This window comes from Otolemur garnettii, unplaced genomic scaffold (genome assembly GCF_000181295.1).
Source record: "Otolemur garnettii isolate 467f Iridium unplaced genomic scaffold, OtoGar3 scaffold00011, whole genome shotgun sequence".
NCBI classification, from domain to species: domain Eukaryota; kingdom Metazoa; phylum Chordata; class Mammalia; order Primates; family Galagidae; genus Otolemur; species Otolemur garnettii.
The window spans coordinates 1,242,077-1,267,864 of record NW_003852406.1 but is presented as its reverse complement, the minus strand read 5'-3'; the positions used below and the strand labels follow the sequence as shown (position 1 = coordinate 1,267,864).

Genomic DNA, 25,788 nt, shown 5'->3' with positions numbered 1-25,788 from the left:
AAGGAGGACATTTTCCAGCTCCATCCATGTAAACATGAAGGAGGCAAAGTCTCCATCTTTCTTTGTGGCTGTGTAGTACTCCATGGTGTACATATGCCACCAACACTGTCTTCTGTGCTTTTCCCCCAATCATTTAAGAACCTTGTGGGTGAGGCCACTAAAGTTTTCATCTCTTTACTCTTCTTTCCCAGAAATTGAATCTTAGATCCTTATGCCCTATCCTCAGTCTGGGAGAATAAACTAGGGAGGGGTTTTGTTCATAACATAGTACTATACTCTCCCACACACTGTCACCAAATTATCTACATGAAAAAGAAAACAATCCAGAAGAAAATCAGAAAGGAAAAAGAAGAAAAGAGGAGGAAGCAAAATGTGAACAAGAGAACTTGGGGTACAGAATAAGGAAGAAAAGATTCGAGCATCAAAAACTACATTAGAAACAGCCAAGAGGGAAAAGGATGGAAAAGAAAAGGATGTTACCGCGCAAAGCAAGCAAGACCATCATTACGGGGAAAAAGAATCAGGAAGAAAGGGATGATGTGCTATGAGAAGGAAACAAATACGGACAACTGAGTAAATAATGAAGGGAAATATTTAAAAAAAAAAAAAAACACAACAAAACCCTCGACAGTAGATTCATGAGTAAGCGAGAGGGAAAAGACAAGAACACAGGGATAGGAGGAGAAGCATAGGAGAAAAAGAAGGCAACGTTCCCTCTCGGTCCCATTCTCTCAGGATGCTACCCTAAGTAACTCCTACACTCTTTTATGCCTGGAAAGTCAACAGTGATGCTTAACCAAGTAATGCTGTGGGAAAGCAAGGTGCCCAAAGTCTAGCAATGAGGGGGAAAAAAGATTATATTTGATTACAGTGCTCCGAATGATCGAACAATTTATCCAAGCTATTCTATTTTGGTTTTTGTTTATTTTTACCTGCCAGAGGGCCTCCCCACCTCCAGTGGGTGTTCAAGCCATTCTCTTTTACTGGGTTTACTCTCTTTTTTCTCTTATTTGATGGAGACACAATTTATCCAGCACTGCAAGCTATAGAAGACACTTTCATATCCACTATCTTATCTGCTTTTCAGAACACCCCCAGGAAGTAATTATTATCACTCGTACGTTAGCAGGAGAATCTGAGACCCAGACACATTAGGTGATCCATCTAGTTGGTAAGAGGAAGAACGGAGTCCCAGCCCTAGGTCTCCTGAATCCAACTCCAGGCTCTTCCCCGGACCACACCAGCATTCTTACAACTGGGGTTGAGGGGGGTGGGGGACGCTAATAAAAGGGGCAATGGAGAACCATTAATTGAGAAACCTAATTTGTAACACATACCTTGGTAATTAAAGAAACCTCTGGACTTTTTCTCATTGTTGGATGGAATGACAGTTCCAATGAAGAAGTTGGCAATAGCAATGAGAAGAATGACCAGAAGAAGCACTTGAGCCTACAATGGCAAAGTGAGCAGAGACCAAGTTAGATATATTTAACAACCTTCTACTTAATTAGAAAACTTGTAATTGTCCACTAGAGAGATTATTGTAGTTAAGACTGCACTACCAGAGCAGATAATCCACACATCCTTATAGAATACTATCTTTAAAAGCATTATTATTTCTGGATATAGATGCTACATTTTCTTTTTCTTTCTTTTCTTTTCTTTTCTTTTCTTTTTTTTGAGACAGAGTCTCACTTTTTCACTCTCAGTAGAGTGCAATGGCATCACAGCTCACAGCAACCTCAAACTCTTGGGTTTGAGTGACCCTCTTGCCTCAGCCTCCTGAGTACTGGTACTATAGGTGCCTGCCATAACAGCTGGCTAGTTTTTCTATTTTTAGTAGAGATGGGGACTTGCTCTTGCTTAGGCTGGTCTTGAATTCCTGACCTCAGGCAGTCCACCTGCCTCGGCCTCCTAGTGTGCTAGGATTATTGGCATGAGCCACTGTGCCTGGCCTAGATGCTATGTTTTCAGTGGGAGCATGTGCTTGGACACTTGAGAGTGACATTTGAAGAACATTCCAAATATCAGGTGATGTGATATAATCACATCAATCATGAAGTCCCAGGAAGGTAAATGGAGTGAAAGGTTTCAACACTGGCAGACCTGAGTTTTCTCTAGGCAGAGCACCTGTGGGTTCTTCCTCTTCCTAGGGCTCTTGCAGGAGTATGAGAACACAGACGATTCTAGAATTCCTACGACACGCTCGTGGCACCCGAGGGCAGGGTGCCACTGTGCACTCAGTACCAGTGGTCTGCAAGTTGACCAGCCAAATGGTATTCCTTGTTTCTCTAGCATTCCAGGTGTTTCCAGGCTTGGCGTTGCCAGGTACTCTTCCTGCTCCCTGGAACACACACTTCACCCTACCCTGTGTAGCCATTGCCTTCTCTTCCTTTAAGCCTCAGTTACCTTCTCAGTGGGGCCTTTCTTGACCCCTTAATCTAAATAATAACAGCTCTATGTCCATGAGGGCTTACAACAGAACAGATTCAGGCCTAACTTTGCCTGTATTTGTTTAGGTGAATAATACCGCCAGCAAACTAATAACCCACTGAAGTAGGCAATTTTATCATCTACCTTTTAAAGATGAAAAGAAACTGAGGCATAAAGAGGTTAAATAACGTCCTCAAGTTCACAGAAAAATATAAACCACATTGAAATCCACTCTAACCACCAAGCAGGAGAGGTAAATACTGCCTTCTCCCGCCTCTGAGCTTCACTGCCTCCTCTCAGAATTAAGTCATCCAAAATAAGTTTCCTCGGATTTTTCTTTTTTTCTGAGTGTCTTGTTTATTTCCATCAAAGTGCTTTTCACAATTTATGATTTTATATGTATTTGTTTACTTGTTTATCACTCCTCTGTTTACAGACCATATGCCGAACAGGGGCAGGGATTCTGCCTGTTTTGGTCACACCTGCACTCCCAGTGGCTAGCAGAATGCTCAGCACTGTAGGCACTTAATATGTTTTTAGTTAATATGTGAATGTATAACCCACAAATAAATGCCACACAGGACTGTTTCCTATTGCCTCATACAGGTGACAGGCTTCAGCTGTCTCTCCATCTTTTGTGACGGATGGGAGTCACTTCATCTCCAGGGACACAGGAACATTTTCAAGTGCACCAACCACTGGAGGGAGTTACAGAGGCGGCAAAATTCATGCTGATTGTCATTCAGAAATTTACGATCTGTTTTACTACTAGTTAAACCCAGATATTTTCTAGTTCCAAAGCCTAGGGCGCATTCAGACTTGCTGGTGAAATATTGGGTGTCAGGCCAGGTGCAGTGGCTCATGCCTATAATCCTAGCTCCTGGGAGGCTGAGGTGGGTGGAATGCTTGAACTCAGGAGTTCAAAACCAGACTGAGCAAGAGGGAAACCCTGTCTCCACTAAAAATAGAAAAAAAGAAAAAAATACATATATATATGAAAAATTAGGCAGGCATCTGAGGCAAGAATATCACTTGAGCCCAAGAGTTTGAAGTTGCTGTGAGCTATCATGACGCCATGGCACCGTACACAAGACAACAGACTGAGACTCTGTCTCAGAAAAAAACCATAAGCCCAAACTGGATTTCAGAAGGGAATGACAGTTTCTGCTTCCTTTACTGTCTCCCAACACGTCTGCCATTTCTTTTGGGTTTCAGAACTCACGGGCAGCTTGACAGGAGACTGTAGGGTTTATGATGGAGAGACATAGCCTGCCAGTGTGCACCACTGCTATGATCCCATGGGGTCTGTGCATGGAGGTGGCAGCCAGACTGTGGCTGTGTCATGTGACAGTGAAAAGAACCACGAGACAGAGTCTCTATCATATGACTCAGGAGCTGCTAGGCAAGGCTGTCTGGACTTCCTCCTTTGCAGGCGTGATGTTCCATCTGGAGCTCCTTTCACTGAAGCGAATAATAACAGCAATTCCTTTTTCTTTTTTTTTTTTTTAATTACTGGCAGGAGCTTGCTATTTCTTCTCTTGTCTGTCCTGGACTTCCTTCCACTGGGGTGGTTAAGAGTATGTGATGGAACAGCAATTCTTTTAGAATATGGGGTTCCTTCTATTCCTACGATTTGTTCAGAACCTAACCAGCAGTTGTTGGTAAGATCATTTTTGAAAAATTCACCTTTGCTTCCCATTCCATTCCAGCTACCGAAATTCCTAAAAGAATCACCACAGTGATGGTGCCTATAATCCGGATGTCATTGGTTGGATCCACCATCAACGAATCACTCTCCTAGGGGGAAGTATCATCACATGGTTAGAGATACAGATTTCTGCATGTCTTGTTAACAGCATTTAACAGTTAAGAGAGATACTGTACCGTGAGCCGTATAGGATAATACAAAAAGGAACAGTTCATAAATTTCAGAAGATAACCTAGGATTATTTTTTTCCTGTGATAATTGGTCTTTGATAGCCAAGGTTGAAAGTTAGATGGTTTAGAGATTCACTCTAGTCACAGCTTTTAAAGATATTGTAGCACAAAGGAAACGTGTGCAAACACACACATAGTGTATTTTGTTTCAGAAGAATGATGAATTATTTTTGTGTGTCAAGGGGAATCCTAGTAGTTCATGGTGTAACTATTGGAAATTAGTTTAGTTCAGTTTAGGAATACCCAGCACAAACCCAATAACGTAGCTCTTGAAGATAACACACCTTATGAACTACAAGTTCATTTACTTATCTAATTTGCAAATGCAGGCACTTTTACCCACTGGATTCAGTGAATGCTATCTTTGCCACAGGACAAAGACTAGAAGTTAGTTGTTACGCTAGCTAATTAATATGCTTGTGTGCATACCATCCCAGACCGTCACTTAAACCAGGAAATATCTAGTTTTCTTAGGGAGTTATTTCCATGTCTGAACTTTCTTTCTCTTTGGAAATCTATAACCATAATCATAGTTTCCTGCTATTCATAATATCCGTTATTTATCTGATGTTTCAACTATTACACAGTATTTCATGTATGTTATTTCATTTGACTTATAGATGCTTCTGTGAAATACACAGAATAGTGTTACTAGCCCATGTTATACATTTGGAAAACAGGGTTCAGATTAATAGAGGCACTGATCCAAAGTCTCTGGTAAAGTTGAGGGCCAGGACTCAAAGCCAGAATTTCTGATGCTAAGCTCAGACTCCTCCCACTATATCCAACCTTCTCCTCTCCTCTTGCCATCATCATATGTCCTAGTGCCTGGAAAAAGCAAACTGAACTCAATTATCTTGCTTAGCTGAAGACCAGAAAGGCTTTTAATTACCTTAAGAAGATCTACCACAGTCTCAGCAAACCCCACCACATACATGGCAACAGCCACCGCATTGGCAAAGGCAAAGATCAAGCCTATTGACCCACCGAACTCAGGGCCTAAACTTCGGGAAATAAGGTAGTAGGCCCCGCCTGAAATGAGAAATGAGCATGATTTACATTTGTGAAACTGCTAGTTTACATGGCTCAACGATTTTAAGGGTCTGAGAACATTTGAAATATTATCCTAATAAACATAAATAATAATTCTCATAATATATTATGAGTTCCTTTAGGAACTCCGTGTCACCCTAATGAATAACTTAGCCCTTCTTAGTACTCTGTACATAATCTACAGTAGAAGTAGTAGCCTGATGTAATAAAACCCGATTTATTGAAACCTAATTGTAAAAAAATGCTACAAATAAAAACACAGCACACTTTATCCCCCAAATGCTTTGTCTTTAAAAAAGGTCATTAGAAATAAAAAACCAAACCAACCAACAAACAAAAAGGGCATTAGAATACTCAAATTAATAATGAAACTGAAGTAAAATTTGATATCCAGCATTTCCAGGAATAGGAAAGCCTGGGTAGAAAGTGAAGTGGATGAAGTGCCTGTAATTTTTTGGTATATACAGTATTTGCTGCATAAAACAGAATGCATATCTGCATAGTGCTATAAATTACTCATCTATAAATCAGAGCTGGGGTTTTATATTTTTAGCTTGAGAAGGCATGATTATTGCCAAATATTTGTGTGTGTGTGTGGCAAGTAGGAAGAACAGTAGGGAGGACTTGGACCAGTCGCTTCTCCCTTGGACATGGAAGAAGTAGTTTGACATATGGCCACATACTTATACTCGTGAAAGACTGAACTAGGTTTGTCGACTAATTGCCTGGACGGTTAGTTGCTAGTAGCTCATACTGAGCTGGTCTGGGAGGTAGACAGAGTGGGCGCAAACCCACCTAAAAACAAAACAAAGTTACTTTCGGCTGTAATTTCTTTCACTGTAGTAATTCCTTTGGGTTCAGGGATCAAAGTTCTCTCTAAAAATGTGACATACTATCTGGGTGGGGCAAATTCCCATTATTTTTTAAGTCAAACATGTTAGCAAGCCAGTTACCTAGGCAGGTTTGGTGACAATGAAAGCCAGGCAGAAGTGGGGAGTGGAGATGCATCGTGGGTGGGATGGTGTTCTAGAAAGCTCTGAGTAGGGACAGCTGGATAAGCTTCCCAAGCAGAGAACCCGGGGAACCAAAGAGAGGAAGTTGGAGGAACAGCGATAAACTCGATCCACTTCCTCTCCTGCCTGGGCCTGCCTGCTCCTAGATGTTTTGAAAGCAGCTCTTTTTTATATACTTATTTTCTTTTGAATGACCTTCCCAGGCCTGCTGGCCACTGGGAGCACAGTGTTTGTGATGAATCCTGAGGGCTGGGCACAGGACCGGTTTACTGAGTAGGAATTGTCAACAGTGCTATCTCGGGTGCTGCAGAGGACCCACCCTAAGGGGCTCTGAGAGAGCCAACCGGGCTCATGCAAAGAAGCCCCCACATACTTTGCTGCAACATCCCACGTCTTCCTCCTAAATACACAGTCACTCTCCACTTGATAGACATTATCTCATCACATGAAAGGGTCAAAAAAATCTTCTCTGGAGATCTCCTAATCTTAATGGAGAAGACTTGGCCTTGCTGTTTAAATTTGGGGTATTTTGTTCGAAGGCTGTGGAGATGGATTAGCACTATGCCAATTTCACTTCCCCTACTAAACCAACTTCACACGTTCCTAGCAATCAAGCCTGTGGTCATAGGTAAATTGATGGGCTTACCTCCTCTTACCACGCCATTTGTGCAAATAGCAGACATAGAAATACCTGTGAGTGTCGTCACCACCACACTCAGGCCAATGATGATGAATCCAAGACCTGCAAAAGCCCCCAAGAAAGGTGTTTGGCTCCTGTACCGAGAGAAGTCACCAGCACGTCACGCGACAGCCGGCTGAGTCTCGTCACAGGAGTTTCAGTCTCTCCATGAAAACCTGCAATGTTCTAAAAGATCCCATGCCACGAAGGTCTAGCAAGCACCTGAAATGTACTAAACTTTAGAACCAAAGCCATGTCCAGGAATCGTTTTCTAAGAATCACCAGCAAGAGGTGGGCAGACCAGCCTGAAAAATAAACTGTTTATTCAAGTGATTTGCACACCTGTAAAGCATGACCTGAAATGTACCAGAGAGGTCCACTGTTAGAAACAAGACTAGAGATGACCAGCATGGGGCTGACCTGCGTGCAATTGACCATCATACGTGCCATACCTTATGTTTTCTTCTGCATCTGGCTCTTCCAAACTGTTAGCCAGGCTTTCAGAACCTTGGGCTACTTTCTCGTTCCCATCAAAAAGAAGTATATAAAAAGTTTTTGCCTACCCGTAGCAACAGATGAGGGCATTAGATAGCTTAGAGATTTTACCTCCACGGACAAACCCGTTAGTTGCTATTGCAGAAGTTGACAACCCAGTAATAGAAGTTACCATGGTGGAAAGAAGAATTATGACAACTCCGAGACCTGTGAGCAATGAGAGATAGAAGATACTGCGTTTTACTTTTCTTCCTTGGGTCCTCTATTGCTGCAAACTATACTGCCTTTAATTTAAGTTTTCAGGTCCGTGCTTTGGTTCCCGATGGGCTTTCTTTGTGCTAAAGAGAAACGGGTATGCCTGGCATAAAGATCAAGTTGCAGAACTGCTCATCAGGATGAAGGATGTTTTCAAAATGACACACAGCCTAAAATGCAGCCCAGGAAAGGAAGAGTTGACTCATGCTGGTGTCCCGGGAGAGAAACTACCCGGGCTGTGAAAAGAGAAAACATGACATTTGACCTTCTTTCTTGCTTGAGAGCAACCTGAATGAGAAAGTTGGAGGTTTGACAAAGGTTAAAACCTTCTCCATTTTTCTTGCATCTGTTTGCCTGGGGAGAAGGGGACAGGAACCAACTTGCATTACCTTTGAAAACACTCCCGTAAGGTCAGTGGTGAGCTAGGAGAGCCTGTATTGCCTTTACCTTACAAATGATGGTGCGGGTCACACATTTAATTACCTCCTCTGACATATCCATTTGTGGCAATAGCAGAGGTGGATAAACCAGTGATAGCAGTCACTGTCACGGCTAAGCCGATGATAATCACACCAAGACCTCAGTTGAGAGAGGAGAAATAAAGGTGTTACATAGTGGAATAATCCATTAGGTTATTTACAGACTTGCCAGCAAATCTAAGGTAATCACGGAAAAACCACATGTTGCACACAGAAATCACACAGAGTAAGTGCTCAGGTTTCAAGAAACTCGAGAGCTAAAATATGCATTCCTAAGCTGGACGCCACAAAACAACTCTGGTCAGAATTTAATGGGAACCCCATCTTGGATAAAGTTCTCCATAGGTATAAACATAATACTTGGTGTATAATTCCAAGCTCTCCGTATTACTGGAGATTAAATGTTCATCCTTCCAGGTAGCTATCTTTTTTTTTTTGTACATATGGTCATGTAGCAGTGGAAAATTAGATACAGTATAGCAAATTGTTCATGGGGCAGATGGGTAGGGTGGAAAGAATCAAATCAAACGGCATTAACTTACTGGCTGTGTGATCCTGGCAAGCTACTTATAGTCTGAGCAAAACATGGCAATGGAATTAGAAAGAATGCATGTATAAAGTGGTTAGCATAGCTCACGGGACACAGCAGAACACAGCACACAACCAAGGGTACTGCTCTTTGGTCATATCTAAAAATAGTTACAATAGCTATTTTTAAAAAAGCCTACTATATATCCAGTCCTGTGGCAGGCAGTGTGAGAAATGCAAGGAGGAAATAAAATGAAATGAAACAGCTGTCCTCAAGGATCTTATGGTTCGGAAGTCTGATGACTATTTGGAGAATGAGGAAGTGGCAGCAGCCAGAATTCTAGGAAGGAGAGACTGCTTTCAGCTTCAAGAAACACACAGACAGGAGGATACTATAGAGTAGTGAATATGCCACTTTGCTCTAACAGTTTCTTTTTTTTGGAGACTGAGTCTCACTATGTCGCCCTGGGTAGAGTGCTGTGGCATCACAGCTCACAGCAACCTCCAACTCTTGGGCTTAAGCAATTCTCTAGCCTCAGCCTCCCAAGTAGCTGGGACTGCAGGTGCCCGCCACAACACCAGGCTATTTTTTGGTTGCAGTTGTCATGGTTGTTTAGCAGGCCCCGGCCAGGCTTGAACCCTCCAGCCTCAGTGTAAGTGGCTGGTGCCCTACTCACTAAGCTACAGGTGCCGAGCCACTTTGCTGTAAGATTATTTTGAGCTGAAGGCAATTTGAAAAGAAGCAGATAGAAGAAAAGCTGTTGGTCCTTTTCCTATTTGCCTAAATGCAGGACATGGATTTCTGAATGTGCCCCTTCTCTCTACCTGGACAAACAGAAGCTCATCACGAGAGACAACTCCAGGCCAACGGTCAGTAGAAGGAAATAGTCTTTCCTTTCTTATAATGCCGTTTCCAACAGAAGCCAATCTAGAATTTAGGGAGAAGGTAGTGAGGTCACAGCTTCTGAGCTTCCAGGGATCTCCAGATAGATGAGAGGATGTTATCTATCTGGCTGTGCCCCAGGAGAAGGGGAAGTGGGAGGAGATTAAGGGCAGAAACAGGAAGCGGGTCCTAGAGCCTGGGTCTTGGATGCTCCCAGCTCTATCCGGTTCTGTCCAGTGTCTCTGTGCTATCTTGAAGGTGAAAGTGCAGTGGAAAGAGGGTCACTGTGTGGTGACCAAGCTGCAAACTTGAACCATATTGCTTTGTCCTCTACAGACTCTTATAAACTAGGGGTATTAAAAATAGTTGCCCTAAATTCTTTGTATCTATTGCAGGAATACTGTGGTGAGCCTCAGGTCCTTGTGTCACTAAAAATGATTCCTTTTTATCTTTTGTGTTTACTTTGCTCTTGCCTTTGAGGAAGTTTGATATCAAATGTTTAGCACACCCCAGAAACTGTCTCGGGCCGTATGGTTTGCATTTCATGATGTTAAATCTACTCTGACTTCAGCATTTCCCTGCCATTATTTTCCCATTACCTCTTATCTTCTCAACAATTCTTAATTCATCCTCTTGCATTGCATATAGTTCTGTAAACCATTTGAAATCTTGGAACAAGGTTGCATGCTTTTATACAACAAAGGTTTTGCTTCTCTCACAATCAAACATAAAATCTTCGAGTAAAAAGCAGCTTAGAAAATATTCATTCACTGTTTTCTCAAAGTCTGGCCCTTGAATCACCTGCTTTAGGAAATGCCTAGAATGCTTATAAAAATGCCCAGGCCCACTGAGTATGGATTTTAAAAAGTGAATCCCAGGATTCTGTAATTTCCTAATTTCACTTCCCAGATAATTCCTACACACTCTACAGTAAGATGATGAAGCTATCTTCAGCCTATCTCAACTTACGTATGTCTGTTCAGAAAGCTTCTATGGCATTATCCTCAAAGAATTGATTGGGAAAGAATTCACTCTAACTCACCCCCTAACTTTTAGATGAGATAGTGAAATTCACAGAGTAAAAGTGACTTGCTTCCGACCATATTCCTGCTTTTCACATCCACTTCCCTGCTTAATGGTTACGTTTCTTTTAAAACTATCTTGCCTCAGCCAAGGTCTTCAAGACACCGAAGGCCTAGACCACATTATCAGCTCCCGCTACCCTTCGCTTTTGGGAACAAGACAGTCACAACTTTTAGCCCCAGAATGGTTACCCAAGGGCTGCAGCTACTGCGCCTGGCTCCACATTCCCTCTGGCTTGTTCCCAAGGTCTCCAGACTTCTTTCCCAAACAGCAACCAAAGCACGAAGAAAATACTTGTATTTGTTTCTTTTCTGTGCCCATAAAGGAAACCCAAATGGGACTCAGAGACAACTTAGCTCATTTAGCTTCAATTTCCTAGCAAAGGTTGATGGTAAGTTTCTACTACTCATGAAAGTCTATCCTCCCAGAATTTAAAAAGAAAGAAAGAAAGAAAGAAGGAAAGAAAAGACAAATACAGAACTCCACGCAAAGGAAAACCCTGTGAACACTCGTTAGGGGGCCTTCTAATCTCTTCTAATACATAATTTAGATATTTGAATAAAAGATCCTTATGGAAGCAACACTACTGTCTGATAGTGTAACTGGCTATTTTGCAGAAGATAGGATTCTTCACATTTTACAGTTTTGCAATACACTCGAAGCTGGGTTCACTGTGAAGAGTAACGGAAGATCTGATTAAAGTTCAGACTATTGCCCAAACATATGGATGTTAAATACTTTGCATTATAAAGAATTACTCTTGCCCTTGGCTACTCTCACACCTCCAAACAAAGTAATGTTTCTTGATAATCTCAATAAGTTACTAAACTGCCCTTAAAAACCTAATTTTGCATGAAACCCTGAAGCAAAACCTTGGCAATATGAAGATGCAGATTTTCCATGGAACGGCTTACACCCATTCTGGCCCCTGTGGCTGTGTGCCTTCATTTGCTATGCACCATAAACCCGGCAAACAGCCCTTTGTCAGGAACCCAGCAGTTGCCAAACATGAAAAGGGAAAAAACCATGGGAACTGGTGCCAATTTTTCAATTTACAGCTCAGCCTTTTCTCTTTCCTCGTTAGTCTTCTGGTGATTCCGAATGTGTTCTGAAGAGCAAAGGCAATAAATAACGACCAACTGCCTTTAAAAATGTGAATTGAGGTACCTTCTGGAGCAGTATCGGAAAGCACATTTGACCTTCTATGTTCTTGATATTAAGTCTCCCCCTGAAAGTGAATTTATAATTTTTTTCCCAGACATGGAGGAGAACAGCATTGATTTTTATTGCATTAAATCAGGAGCTTTGATAAAATTGAAATAAACTCTTCATATACATTTTACTCATATATTCCCAACAAAAAGAAGATGTGCTAGAGGAAATAATGTTTTAAAGGCAATCTATGAAAAAAAAGTTACATAATCACTCTGAATGCCATTATCACTTAGAAAAAAATTGGTGAGTACACATTAAGTTGCATCATTTCATGTACCATTTTAAGCTTATATCTGGTAGTGTTTTATTAACCATTGTTTTCTGAGTGCTGGTAAATGAAAGTAACACAATTATTTTCCTTGGAAATGTTCAACAATCCAGCCTTTTTATGAGTCAGGTCACACTTTCATCAGTTTTCCTACTATTGTTTTTATTCAGTGACGTTTTGGCAATCATCATACTAGGGAGAGGCAAATGCCCATACATCCCCAAATATGAATATTATTATCTAAAATGGATGTGCTTTCAAAAGATGAAAATAACCGCTTGAGTTAGGTGGAAAATTCCAGTCTCACCGAGTTAACTCTTCACCTTTCCTCTCTGCCAAACGTTGTCAAAGAGGCAAAGTAAAAAGAGCCCACGTGTAAATGATTTCTGTGACCTTCCTCTCACCTTGAGCATTAATGGTGCAAACAAGCTGCTTATTGAGCTTATAATTTATATCAAAAAAATTATGTAGGAAAAATGCTTACCAATTCCGGCTTCTCCAACAATCCAGGAGAGGCGGATGAAGAGCATGACTCCCCAGATGTTCAGCATGCATCTTACCTGAGGATTGAAGGGGCCGTGAAAGAGGAATGAGAAGGGGTAGGGGGCAAGATCGCCCTCCTTGAATTGCTGGTGTCCACTTATTCCCTTACAACATTGAATGGATAGTTCTCGTTTGTAAACACAGGAGTTTTCTCACCAGCACACCTTTCACCCATCCAAACTTCACAGCACCAGTTTGATCTTCCTTGTTCTCAGCCTGTTCATCTCCAGGCATCCCATCTCCATTAGCAACCCTGTCAGCCGAACCGGGGGCCACCGCCACATTCTGCATTTTTATAGAAAGCAAAAATGCAATAGTTGGTCAATGAACAAACCACTCCAAACTTTCAAAGGTAAATCAAAACAATTGACATAAAATATTAAACCAAAAAAAAAAAAAAAAAAAAAGAAGGGGGGCACAGATACTGATCGTTTTAGTTTTTTTTGTCTTGTTTTTTGTTTTTGTTTTTCCCTAGGTGTTGATGAGTTCCCTTTGTGATCGGGCTTCAGGCCTGGCAAAGACTGCAGGGGTGGTAGAGGGACCTTGGGCAGTTCTTCCACTAGTGAGAATATTTCCTTTGGTGAATGTGGTCAAATTTAGATAAATTTAAAACACAAAAAGCGAAAGAGAGAAGACATGCAAGAAAGGAAAGCCCAGCAAGAGTGAATGAGGGTCTTTAGAAGGCGTGTTAGGAGGGACAGAAAGACAACCTTCCTTAGGCCAGGCACAGTGGCTCATGCCTGTAATCCTGGCTCTCTGGGATGCCAAGGTGGGTGGATCCCATAAGCTCAGGGATTGGAGACCAGCCCGAGCAAGTGCGAGACCCCATCTCCACTAAAAATAGAAAAAACTAGCTGGGCTTCGTGGCAAGCACCTATAGTCCCAGCTACTTGGGAAGATGATGTAAAAGAATTGTTTAAGTCCAAGAGTTTGAGGTTGCTGTGAGCTGTGATGCCAGGGCACTCTACTCAGGGTGACAGAGTGAGACTCTGTTTCAAAACAAACAACAAAAAAAGATTCAATGTCAGAACACATAGAAGTGTTTTCCAAGAAAAGAAAGTTTGAAGAGTCTGAAGTATTCTACAGAAGTTTCGCTCACCGGATGCCTGACTGCAGGAGCACTGTTCCTATAGAGGAAGTGTCTTTCAGGCTTCATACGCCTCTGCCTGAGAGTTGTTCAATGTGTTTGTATCAAATAGAAGGTGAGGAGTCTCATAACTGACTACTAGGAAGATTAGTTGAGTGCAAATAAGAAGTAGTGTAAATAAAGGTTTAAACTTTTACATCATTTTTTTTTTCTGTGACTTAACTCTGAAAAAGACCATTCTTCTGAATAGGATAGTCTCTGAGTTCCATGGGGGAGGGAACGGCTCTATTTCTCTCAAGAATAGCTCTCCGTCTTTAATTTCCCTTTTAGATGTGACTTTGGATAATTTCACCTATTTAATTTAGCTCATCTGGCACCTAGCTACCTACTTGGGTAGACTATACCTCTTTGAACTCTGGAAAAAGCTTTCCATTTTAAGAAGGGTTTTGAAATCACTGGAGAAGTCTCTTAGCTTTAGCACTTAATTACCATCATTATAGAATAATTTTATCTTATTTAAGTGGTCTAAATTAGTTTAAGCCTAAGGTTATATATTCTGACGTCACTAGTAAAAAGTCTCAAAAGAGGGCATTGTTTTCTTCCTCTAAAATGGGTGTGAAAGAAACAGTCACTATTTCTTAGAAAGTTTTCTTTTTAAGCGATGACTAATGTTCTTGCCCTTACCATACTCAAAGGCTCTTGACTTGGGACTTTTCTGTGCCATAAGCATCCCCTCTGTACACTGTTCTTAATTTGGGCTAATTGCCCCAAGTCACTTAGACTTCTCATCTCCTGCCAGGCTGTTCTTCTCCTTCTCCATGTCAGTAAGGATTTCTCCCCGACTTCCTCTCCCATGAGACGTTGCTCATGATACTGTGGTGACACTTGGAGGACTAATATAATCAATGTAATAAGAGTCACTCTATGACCATTGAATTGAAGAAAGATTCAGCATTTAATTATCATTATTATAGAATGATAGCAGTCATTCTATTTTGTGGGTTACTTTTCCTCAGGACCAGCCCAGGGCTTGCCATATAGCAGATCATCAATAAACAACGCTGAATCTATAACGTGGACTTGAAAGTCCCCGATCTCTACCACTTAGGAGCAGACGCCCTAATTTCTTATCTATTCTCGACTGCTATTTCTTTTCCCATCCTTCTCTATGGGGCAGTCCATTTCTTATTGTTTCCTCTGTGCAAGCCACATTAAAACAGGGAGATAAAGGGAATGAATCCCAAGCCAGGTTATCTTATTACTTTTTGACAGCATTTGGAAAAAACTGAATGACAGAGGAGATTAAAATTCGTAGTCAAAATTTAGTTTTGAATTACCTGAGGAATATTTTAATCTGAAGCATTCCCAGTCCCTATTTGCACAAATAATTGAAAACTGACATTATATATTCATACCAATGTAAGATGGGTATAAGCAAAGTCCAAAGAAATTGAGGCTGAATTGGCAGAGCAGGAACAAATGATCTGTATCAGCTACAGATACAAGTCATGCGTTATCATTCAAAATTTTCTAGCAGCTCCTTTTTAAAAAGTAAAAGGAAGTTGAGAAAAATAACTCGGGTTTAGACATGGATTCTTAAATTTTAAAAATATATTTAATCTTTGTAGAATATCATCTTTCTGACATTTACATGTTTATTACCAGTTGCACCCCGATGTATAAGAGGGAACTGACTCAGAGTGTTTTAATAATATATTTACTTAAAATCTATATGAAATAGTATTATTTCAACATATAATCAGCATACAGATATCAGTGAAGTATTTTACATTCTTTTTTTCATACTAAGTCTTTGAAATCCACAGCACATCTCAATCTGGGCTAGCCACATTTCAAATGCTCAATAACCACATGTGGTTGGCGACTACCATATTGAATAGCATGGATCTATAAAATACAGTCAATTTCAAATGGATGAAACATTTGAGGCTGTTTTCTGGTCAATTAAAAATTCTATTTTTCTCTGAAAGAATTCCATACACATAAGGCAGCTGAATGGGTCAAGTGTAACTTTCATTTTTCATAACACGTAATCAATGAGAACAGGGAATTAAGGAATGTGGTAAAATGTCCATGAATGTTAAAGAGATTATTTGGCTAGGAGATTCATTTGTTTGAGAAAAACTTTAAAAAAAAAAATTGTCAATAGTCTGGTTAATCAAGGTCCCACAGTCAGACTCATAGCAATTACTCATTCAGGGAAAAGGCAATTTCCTTTGCCTAGATTAATTGAGGGTCCCATGAGACACAGCTTTAGTCACTTGCCTCTTTAAAGATAGTCTTGGGAATGCAACCCATGTTTTCTGATTAAACCTGAACTTGAAGATTTGGTCCAGGAAATTACTCTGCTACCTGATGAACTCCAATGGTGACTGTGACCCTTAAATCTGAATTAATGAGAATACTAATGACTATTTAAAAAATTCCACAAAGGAGGATAAAGGATGAATAGAATATTTGAAATTTTCCCTTGAATGAACATTTCTTCCTGATAGATGCCCACCACCACCCCCCGTCACAGTTTAATGGTTCTTCTCTTATCCCTAGGACTTTACAACATGATGCAAAATGAATATTCTTAGAGAGCATAGTAGAGAAATCACAGCTTGTAGAAATGGAAATTAGTAAAGCAATCGTTTTGTAAATTATTAAAAAACACAGTCAATGTATAATGTTCAGCTCTCCCTTAGGTAAATATGTTCAACTTTCTGGAGGTTCAAAGTTTTAAATATATTTATACCACAGAGGTGGAAAAGCCTTGAATGCATACTTCTTTTGTTGACTATTAAGATTTGATAGAAAATTTATAAGCATAGAAGCTGCTCACTGTCACGTAGGCGCTGAAAAGTCTCAATCTTTCTTGGATACTGCCAATGAGAATACATTCAATGGTCTTTCCCCCAAATCTTATTTTGAAGTAGTTCACTCTAAATCAAAATCATCTTTCTGTTTGCCATCTTTCTGTTCTGACCTGGCAAAGCAAAACTTGGTTTCACTTTTTTCTTTTTTTTTTTTTTTTTTGAGGCAGAGTCTCACTTGGTGACTCTTGGTAGAGTGCCATGGCGTCTTAGCTCACAGCAACCTCAAATTTTTGGGTTCAAGTGATCCTCTTGCCTCAGCTTCCCAAGCAGCTGGGACTACCAGCGTCCACCACAACACCTGGCTATTTTCTTAGAGATGGGGTCTTACTCGGGCTCAAGCTGGTCTCTAACCTGTGAGCTCAGGCAATCCACCCACTTCAGACTCCCAAGTGCTGGGATTACAGGCATGAGCCACTGCTCCTGGCCGTTGTTTCACTTTTTAGTAACTATTTCCTTTGTAAGTCAGAGCAGCAACTATAAACTCAACTTATTACTGAAGTACTGAATAGGACTTTGGGCTGAGGGTTTGTGGAGGCTTGAAGGCTATGAGGTATACAACCAGTGACTTTCAGACTCCCAACTCTTTCGTGTTCTTGAGCCCAAAGTCTCAAAAACTAAAAGTTCCGTGACTGCTGCCTGTAAATGGTTTTTTCCTTCACACTTTGAATTGATTTGTTTGTTCACACTCCATTACCATAAATTATGACCTGCAACCTTTTATAAATGCATTTTAAATGTGTAGCTTTAGGGAACGATTATTTATTTACCAAGAGTTTTACCTGTGCATTAAGGATTCAGAGAAAGTAAAATAAAGTATGTTTCAGAAAAGAAAGATCATTCGGTAAAAAGATTTCCCCCCCTCTCAAATTGATAAATTACTGAATCTTCAATCCCACGTAGTTTAAAGGGCAAATTACTAATGAGTTGTAAAATGAAAGATTAAATTATTTTATACGATTTTTCAGCCTCCAGAAAAATAATAAATATCTTTCTCGGTCTCATCAATGCAGAGGAGATAAATGTTTATTCTTTAATTCCAACTAGATTAGATTTACTCTTAATTACATATACTTGCTTTCCAGTTTTGAGCCTTTGTCTCAGGGTGATAGAATTCTTAAACCATCCTTGAGAAATAGTTCTCTAAATATTTAGGCCTAGATGATCCCTACTGTTTTATACTTTTCTTTTATTATCTGCACATTCAAACATATGCCAAAGTAAACAGAATAGCATAGTAAATTTCATTTACCTATCACCCAGGTTCAACAGTTATGAACCAATCTTATTCTAAGCCCCTCACACCTTTGCCCCTGAATTATTAATATTTAAAAACAAATCCGAATAAGACCTAGATAATTCCTAGGGTTCTTTTCAGAAATGAAAATGTGATTTTAACCATATTTTCACATCTTATTGATCAACATTATTATATTTGTACATTTCTATCCCTTTGCGTTAAAGGGTAGTATTTTAAATGATGGAAAGAAGAGGTTTGTTTTTCTTGTTTTAAACGTTATCGCAAACTATGCCTATAAATCACTCTAGTGGTTACAATTTGTAATCAGAGAATTTTACTAGATCTGAAGATACACATCTCACACACAAATTGATATGTTTTATAACTAAGGCCAAAAGTTAGCTATGTGCAATAAATTGGCCTATGAAAAAGAAAATCAAAAGGTTCTTAATATTTTCCAAGTATACCTTTATGAAAACTCCTACTTTTCTCACCATCTATTACTTAGCTATTTATAATGGGAAATTAAAAGCGATTTATGTATTTATTTATTTGAGACAAAGTCTCACTGTTGCCCAGGCTAGAGTACTGTGGTGTCATCTTCACTCACAGCAACCTCAAACTCATGGACTCAAGCCATCCTCTGGCTTCAGTCTCCCAAGTAGCTCAGACTACAGCTGCCCACCACAATGCCCAGCTAATTTTTCTGTTTTTACTAGAGACTGGAGCGGGGGGAGGGGGTGAGTTTTGCTCTGGCTCAAGCTGGTCTGTAATTCTTGAGCTCAAGGGATTCTCCTGGGTCTGCTCCCAGAGTGCTAGGATTACAGGTGTGAGCCACCAAGCTGGGCTAGAACTTAAATTTTATTATTTTTGTTTTTCTTCTACAAATATTTATTATTATTATTTATTTATATTTTATTTTATAAATAAAATAAAAAATTGCCCTGAGTAGAGTGCTGTGTCATCACAGTGCACAGCAACCTCAAACTCTTGGGCTTAAGCGAGTCTCTTGCCTCAGCTCCCCAAGTAGCTGGGACTATAGGTGCTGGGCACAATGTGCAGCTATTTTTTTGTTGCAGTTGTCATTATTCTTTTAGCTGGCCCAGGCTGTTTTCGAACCCACCAGCCTTGGTGTATGTGGCCAGCACCCTAGCCACTGACCTACAGATGCCACCTTCCACAGATTATTTTAATAGTGTGAGCTCCCACGAGACTTGTTCTTGAGTACTAAGAAAATCTAACAAATATCAGAATCAACCCTTAATTGCAGAATTTCACTCCAACAAATATTTTATGGGCAGCTTCTGGTCATCACTGGCCTTGAAGGCATTTATTACTTCAATTTTCATGTTTTTTTTTTTTTTTAATTTGGCTGCCATTGACTTAGTGATTGTTTCTAATTTTTTTGATTGTTTCAAAATTGAATGCTAAAGCTACACATTGAAACTTTGAAACATTTTAGAAATTATTCATTTTTAGAGAAAACATTTGAACATTTTTTTCTTCTTTCACAGAAGATAAGCATTTAATGCATTGATGTATGTGGGTTTAATGTTTCTTAACTTGACTACACGTCCTTTATTTCTACCCATAACAATGTCATTTGACATATCATAAAATTCTGGAAGGAAGAGGTCAGATCTCTGTAGCTCACTTTTTACAGCAGCTCTTGTAAATACATACTTAATAAATGCTCTTTATGATGACAATGAAAATGATTGAGATCTATAATTCTGTCAGACAAGCAATATGATCTCTTGACGCAGTCCCACAAAACAGGGATGAAATAAGGAAGGACTTCCTACTTGGCTTATTTGTGCCTGAGTTCCACCATTCTCTATTAGCTGTTGAATGAGCTAAGGGAAAGTGCTGTGGGACAGTAGACTGAGGAAGGAAAGTAATGATAAAGAGCAAGGTCTCTGGAGTCCTGCAGAAGTGCATTCGATTTATTGGTCATGCGAGCTTGGCCTCTTGACCTTGGAAGTTCATTGACTTCTTCAAGTCTATGCTTTCTTTTCTAAAAGTTCCATAGCATTTTATAATACTGTCACCATCTCTAAAATAGTAATAATAATACTACCGACCTTGAGGGGTTGTAAGGATAGAGTGAGAAATTTTTACATGTAAGCACAGCGTCTGACGCATAAAAAATTTCCAGTGAAAATTTGGTTATGATGACCTTGAAGTCATTCTTAACGCTTTTCTTTTACAAATTATTTCTGGTTATTAACAGCCTCATGACCCCCATGGGAAGCCATTCTATTGGTTTTGTTTGGGGTTCGTTTCTACCCAGTTGGCCTCATTAAAAATAATATTGGGGTCTTGCTTTTTATAACACTTTATATTTTTCATAGATAGTTTATTTCAATGATGTCCTAACAGGCAGCTTTGATAGAAAGGCTACATATTTTTCTGAATCCATGATAATTATACTTCTTTCTGAACTACTAACAACAATTGTGGTTAGTAAGGCTGAAAAGAAGTTCTGTTTCAGTTAGTCCTACAGTTTGGAATTGTGTGTGAAAAGGTGGCCACGGAATTAGGTTGGAAACTGATAGCAAAATTCTCTTTACAAAGTAAAGATACTGGATTAATCTTTGACAGATATCAATCATTTCATATGTTTTGATAGGGGAAATTTTCAGAGTACATTGTTAAAGACAGTCGAATACAAAACTGTGTAAAATACGTTCTGATACATGTTTGGAAAAATAATATAGGCAGACAGATATGAATGTAGATATTTATAGATGTTTGTGTTATGTTTCTATATGCCTAGAAAATTTCTGGAAGGATTTTTATTTGCTTTTCAGGAATGCAGAATTAATAGCCACTAATATAAATATTTAGCTCTTTCCTCCATAGAAAACAAAAAGTATTTCTTCAATTAGGATCACAAATCATTATGATTATAAATTCTGTCTATATCTATTGCATCCAGAGTTTCACTTACGGTAGAGACTTAAAATGATGTCATTTAACCTTATTTTTCATTTTACCTGTTAGTACAATCTAGTCATGTAATTGTTTTTCTGATTTGGAAATTATAACCAGGATTTACAGAAAAATTCAACTGGTTTTCTGTCTAAATATTGTCTGTTATTTGGTATGAATTTGCCATTGTAATCCTGAGTATAAAAAATATTGCCTAACTTTGACTATGTCAATACTTTCTTAAGTAAGTACTATTATTTATATGTTTTCATACAAAATCCATGAAGTGTCTGAGTATAATTATGTAATGTTTATTGTATTGATGATTTCTAAATGGGATTTGAGGAGCTCTTATAAAAATGTCAAGGGCCCCTGAAGGCAGCAGCCCAGATACATTGCATTGCACATCTTCATTTCTTATGTGAGGAGGAGAAAATATTTAAATAAAATTCACTAGCAAAGAAAAAAAGAGAGAAATTGAAGAAGGCCCAGACTGTTACGCAGGGAGGGGCAGACTGGTCCCTACCACTTCAGCAACACTAGAATGTGCTAGTGGCTGCAGGAAGGGGCCCTTGGTAGATTCCATGGTCAAATTTGGATTCCACTCCCAACTGGGCTGTGTGGGTACCTCCACATGATTTAATCAGGATCAAGTATCCCAGACAAGTGAGGGTCAAGTTTATAAGAAGAATTACCTTTTACTATACTGGTTCAAAATCATCATTTTGGGACTTGAACTTAAACCCAAATTTGAATATATTTAATCTTTCATTCCTTTGTGTCTGAGAAAAAACTGCTTGAAGTCCATGTTAAGTTCTTAGTCTCATTTTATCTCTTCAAAAAGTGGTTTGATATCCCAGACAGCTTTCACGTTTGTCAAATGCAGTCATATATTTCCACTGTATCGTGATTCAGATGGCTTTCTAGACAACATGCGTTCCTCCCTTTACAGAAAGATTTACATAAGCCCTGACCTTAGAAATTATTTTGCTCTTTCTGGGATGTCAGTTTTAAAAACAATGTGCATTTACTTCATTTTCTCTTCAGTGGCATTAAAAGTTCTATTGATTGGTGAAGGAGATGAATGAGAATATTTCATTTTGATACTAACTTTAATGAAGGAGGCATTAAAAAAAAAATGTCCTGTGTCATGTGGTAGAGTATTGTGGGATGGAATTTCAGGTCTGTTTTTGAAGAGTGTAAGTTCAGTTCACTTCCTGGGAATAAACTGCAATCTCTTTACAGTGCCTTAATTTCTCCTTCTGTCCCTTCCACATCTTGGAAACCCCTTGTGCCTGCTCCCACCAACCTGGTCTTTCCTTCTCGCTTCTCTTTCTTTTGCCATTTTCCTTTTCCCTTTCGTCATATAAAAAAGGAGAGTGACATCTCAGTCTCAAATTGCCTCCCTCCTCAAAAACCCTTCTTGGGGGCTGCTGATTTGTCTGAAATGGTCATATTGCCAACTTCTTTTGATTAACACACCAAGTAGTCCAGATAAAATCTAAATCTTATCAAGAAACCAACCATTTAACAGAGCGTTACTGGTATGGTATATAGGACAAGCGAGGTGTCATGGGGAGAAGGGACACGGGACAAAACTGAGAACATGGGCTCCTCCTCAGCAGGTCACTCAGCCACTGGGGGCAGGACCCAGAGTCAGGGACCCCAGCAGCTGAGGGGAATAAGCTCTGGAGATGGAAGGAAGGATGAGCAGAAACTAAAGAAAACTTTTTGCCTTTGTTGGCATCCTCCTGACAGCAATATTCCTAGAGTCTCTGGAGAGGGTAATCATTTACTAAAGAATTACTGAACAAATGAATGAACAAACATACAAGGCACTGTTTCAATCATTTTTTCCCTCTCCTCAAAACTTGGGGAAGAATAAACTCATTTGAACATGTGACATCTGAATATTCTTTCTGGCAAGTAATTATATTCTGTCAAGAGTGATATTCATTCCAAAGTGCGTTCCAGAAGAGCAGGAAGATAAAGCCCATCAACCTATTTTAGAGCAAGGTATGGAAGAAAAAATCTAATGAGATTCTAAATGATTTGTTACAAGATTAGAACAAATGCTTTTTCATACTTCTAGCAGATCTGGGAACACTGGCTATAGTCCTTAAATAATAGAAAGTTTAGCCACTTCTGCGGCTTCTGTACTTAAACTTAATTTTGTTATTTTTATACGGTTCACTGTGTTCAGGAGACTTAGGCAAAGTTTTAGAGAAGAAGGGATAAAGTGGGGGCTTTTATAAATCTCTGCTCTCTTTAAAGAATATAAACATATGCCCATGCACACTAAAGGCTGGTGCCCATGGTGTTAACCACAGCAAACATAAATGACTTTTTTTGGAACAACTGCTCTAGAGGCAGTAATACTGAGTTGGAACCAGCTTAGTATTTGGTTTGACATGTTTAACCAAGTGTGAATTGAGTAGACTATAATTGTAAACAAGATATGACATATTGCCCAACTTTTAGAGGTAATTCTTTAGTTCTCTATCGTAAGGCAGTAGACATTTGGGAAACACTTATTGTGTGTTTTCTGTGTTGGGGGATCTTGAGACAGTTGTGTAAGTAAGATGGATGGTTTGGAATAGACCTCTTCATTTGATTGACCTTCACAGTATTAGGAAAGAGGGGAAAATGACTGAAGGAATGAGAAAACTAGGATACTTGCCCATGTCCTTCAAGCTTACCTTTGCCAACTGCTCATGGATCTCAAGCAGGCTGGGTCGGTTGACCTTGGGCCCACTGATGCTGCCGGTGTTGCGATAGTACTCGATCTTGGGAACAGCATCCACGGTGTTGTGGCCAAAGGTTTGCAGATAGTATGTGTTTGTATGAGAATCATAAGCCTGAAAACTGGCATCTGTTTTAGCAGTTTCTCCAAAATTGTCATAGCACTCCTGATTCCCAGGCCTAAAGCTGATCCTGAGTCTGTTCTGGGCTTCGTCTCCAAAAGAGGTTTCTTCATAATGTGGTGGGTCAGTGTTGTCATTCAGACCCTCACCGCTCTCATGGCTCTCATTTATGACATTAACTTGAAAGCGATTGGTATTACTGGGTACTGAATCCAGAAATATGTTGGAAGAGTTGTTGAGTGACATCTTCCAAAATGGATTATTTTGGATTAAACTATTTACTTTGTGACTTAAAAAAAAAACTATATATTTTCTCCTCAAAATAAACGCTAATGTGGTCACATTAGGGAGCTCCTAGCCTTTGTTCTAGAGTGGACTCAATACATTGATTCTTGATATATTATCTTCTATCCAATCTTCAGGAAGTTCTTGAAAGCTGTCATTGAAAAAGAAAATTAAGCTTGGTCTAAATGATACAAATATATTTAAATAGGGCTGGGGTGTGAATAACTAGTTTTCTTTTATAACACATGCAATTTTAAATTCATGTCACTAAAAATTACCTGTTTAGGAACCTTAGTCACCTGAGCAATTAAATCATATAATAAATAACTGGAAACCTGCTTTAGCAAACAGAATGTCTAATGAGTCATTAAAACTTTACCTGTGTTTGTAGTATTTGCTGGGATTCACTGCACTTGAACTCAATCTGACTTTGGAAAAGATATAACTCTACCAATTGAATACAGTGATAACTGATGAGAAACAGGTCAGCCTGAAAAACAGTTCATTTATAGTACTAAACACTTGAACTGCAAAATACTTTATGATTGAAAGGAATATAAATTATATGATAAAATGAAAAGAAATAAAACACTTTTAAAAACATATTCTTGCTACTTTATAAGAAATCTGTACCTGTTCAAGCATTAAACTTGTTCTAGAAATGTTTCGTTACTTATGCAACAAGTGCAAAATTAAAGTTTAGAATGTGAATTAAAAGAAAATACATCCTGTCAAACTGATGTCTCTGTAAGTTCTTGGATCTTTTACTATCCTTTAACATGTTTCATTTGCTCATATATTTGTTTGTTCTGCAAATTATGGAGCATTTAAAAGAAACATATGGATATTGGGGATAAGGAAAGAAGTCACAGCCATTAATAAAATCATATGCTATATTTAGGTAAAATAATCACGCTTTACTGAGTCCCTTTAATGAAATGTCTTTAATAATTGAGAGGCTTATATTTGATGGTGAGATGAGTAGACTTTATAATAATTTCACAATTCCACGGTATCGGCCCATCTTAAAAACACTTTCATTAGAATAATATTTCTTTATTGAGATCTTAATGTTGGGCTTTTCAAAGAAAGCTCTAGAAAGATGAGATAAATGTAAACAAAAACTCGCCTCTCTCATGAGGTTATGAAAGCTATTTCTTTAAATAAAAAAAATCCCACTTCGACTCTCAAAAAACCTTTCCCAGAGAAATTATAAGTGAAACTGTTATTTTTTTCGTTTCTGCAAAAACATCGCGCTGCTCCTCCTGTACATCCTCCCCTTTCTTCCACTCCTCAGAACCTACTTTATGACATAATATTAAGTGCAATACTTCACCCTGCCCAGAAACGTTTAACTTACCACCAAGGTGCCTTCTTCAGAGACAGTATATCCTGCTTCAGCATCCCCCAGGAATATATGGGGCGCTTAATTTTCAGCCCAGGTTGTTAGGCGTCTTTCTATTGGTTAGAACCTTTCTTGAAAGAGATGACTGTGCAACGATTGGCCTGAAATAGCACTGCAAGCTCCACCCAGTCATTAGCCCTGAGCAACAAACCTTAAGTACCACATTAACTGGTAACTAGCAGTAAACCATTAATCCTTTTAGAAAGAAAGTAAAAAAAAAAAAAAAAAA

General features: G+C 39.2%; 1 protein-coding gene across 2 annotated transcripts in view; it reads right to left on the bottom strand.

The window, feature by feature from the left end:
* Positions 1-25,536, bottom strand: part of SLC12A1 (solute carrier family 12 member 1) — a 99,471-nt gene extending 73,935 nt beyond the window's left edge. Inside the window, exons 1-8 of one of the 2 annotated variants that reach the window (XM_003784335.1) lie at positions 25,515-25,536; positions 23,705-24,305; positions 13,022-13,150; positions 12,807-12,882; positions 7,723-7,818; positions 5,264-5,403; positions 4,120-4,230; positions 1,338-1,449 (exon numbers count right to left, since the gene is read on the bottom strand). In XM_003784335.1, coding sequence (XP_003784383.1) covers positions 1,338-1,449; positions 4,120-4,230; positions 5,264-5,403; positions 7,723-7,818; positions 12,807-12,882; positions 13,022-13,150; positions 23,705-24,115 — 1,075 coding nt within the window. In that variant the 5' untranslated portion in view covers positions 24,116-24,305; positions 25,515-25,536. Of the gene's footprint in view, positions 1-1,337; positions 1,450-4,119; positions 4,231-5,263; positions 5,404-7,083; positions 7,180-7,722; positions 7,819-12,806; positions 12,883-13,021; positions 13,151-23,704; positions 24,306-25,514 lie in introns of both variants that reach the window. The other variant, XM_003784336.1, reaches the window with a different exon arrangement.
* Between the last annotated feature and the right edge of the window lie 252 nt (positions 25,537-25,788).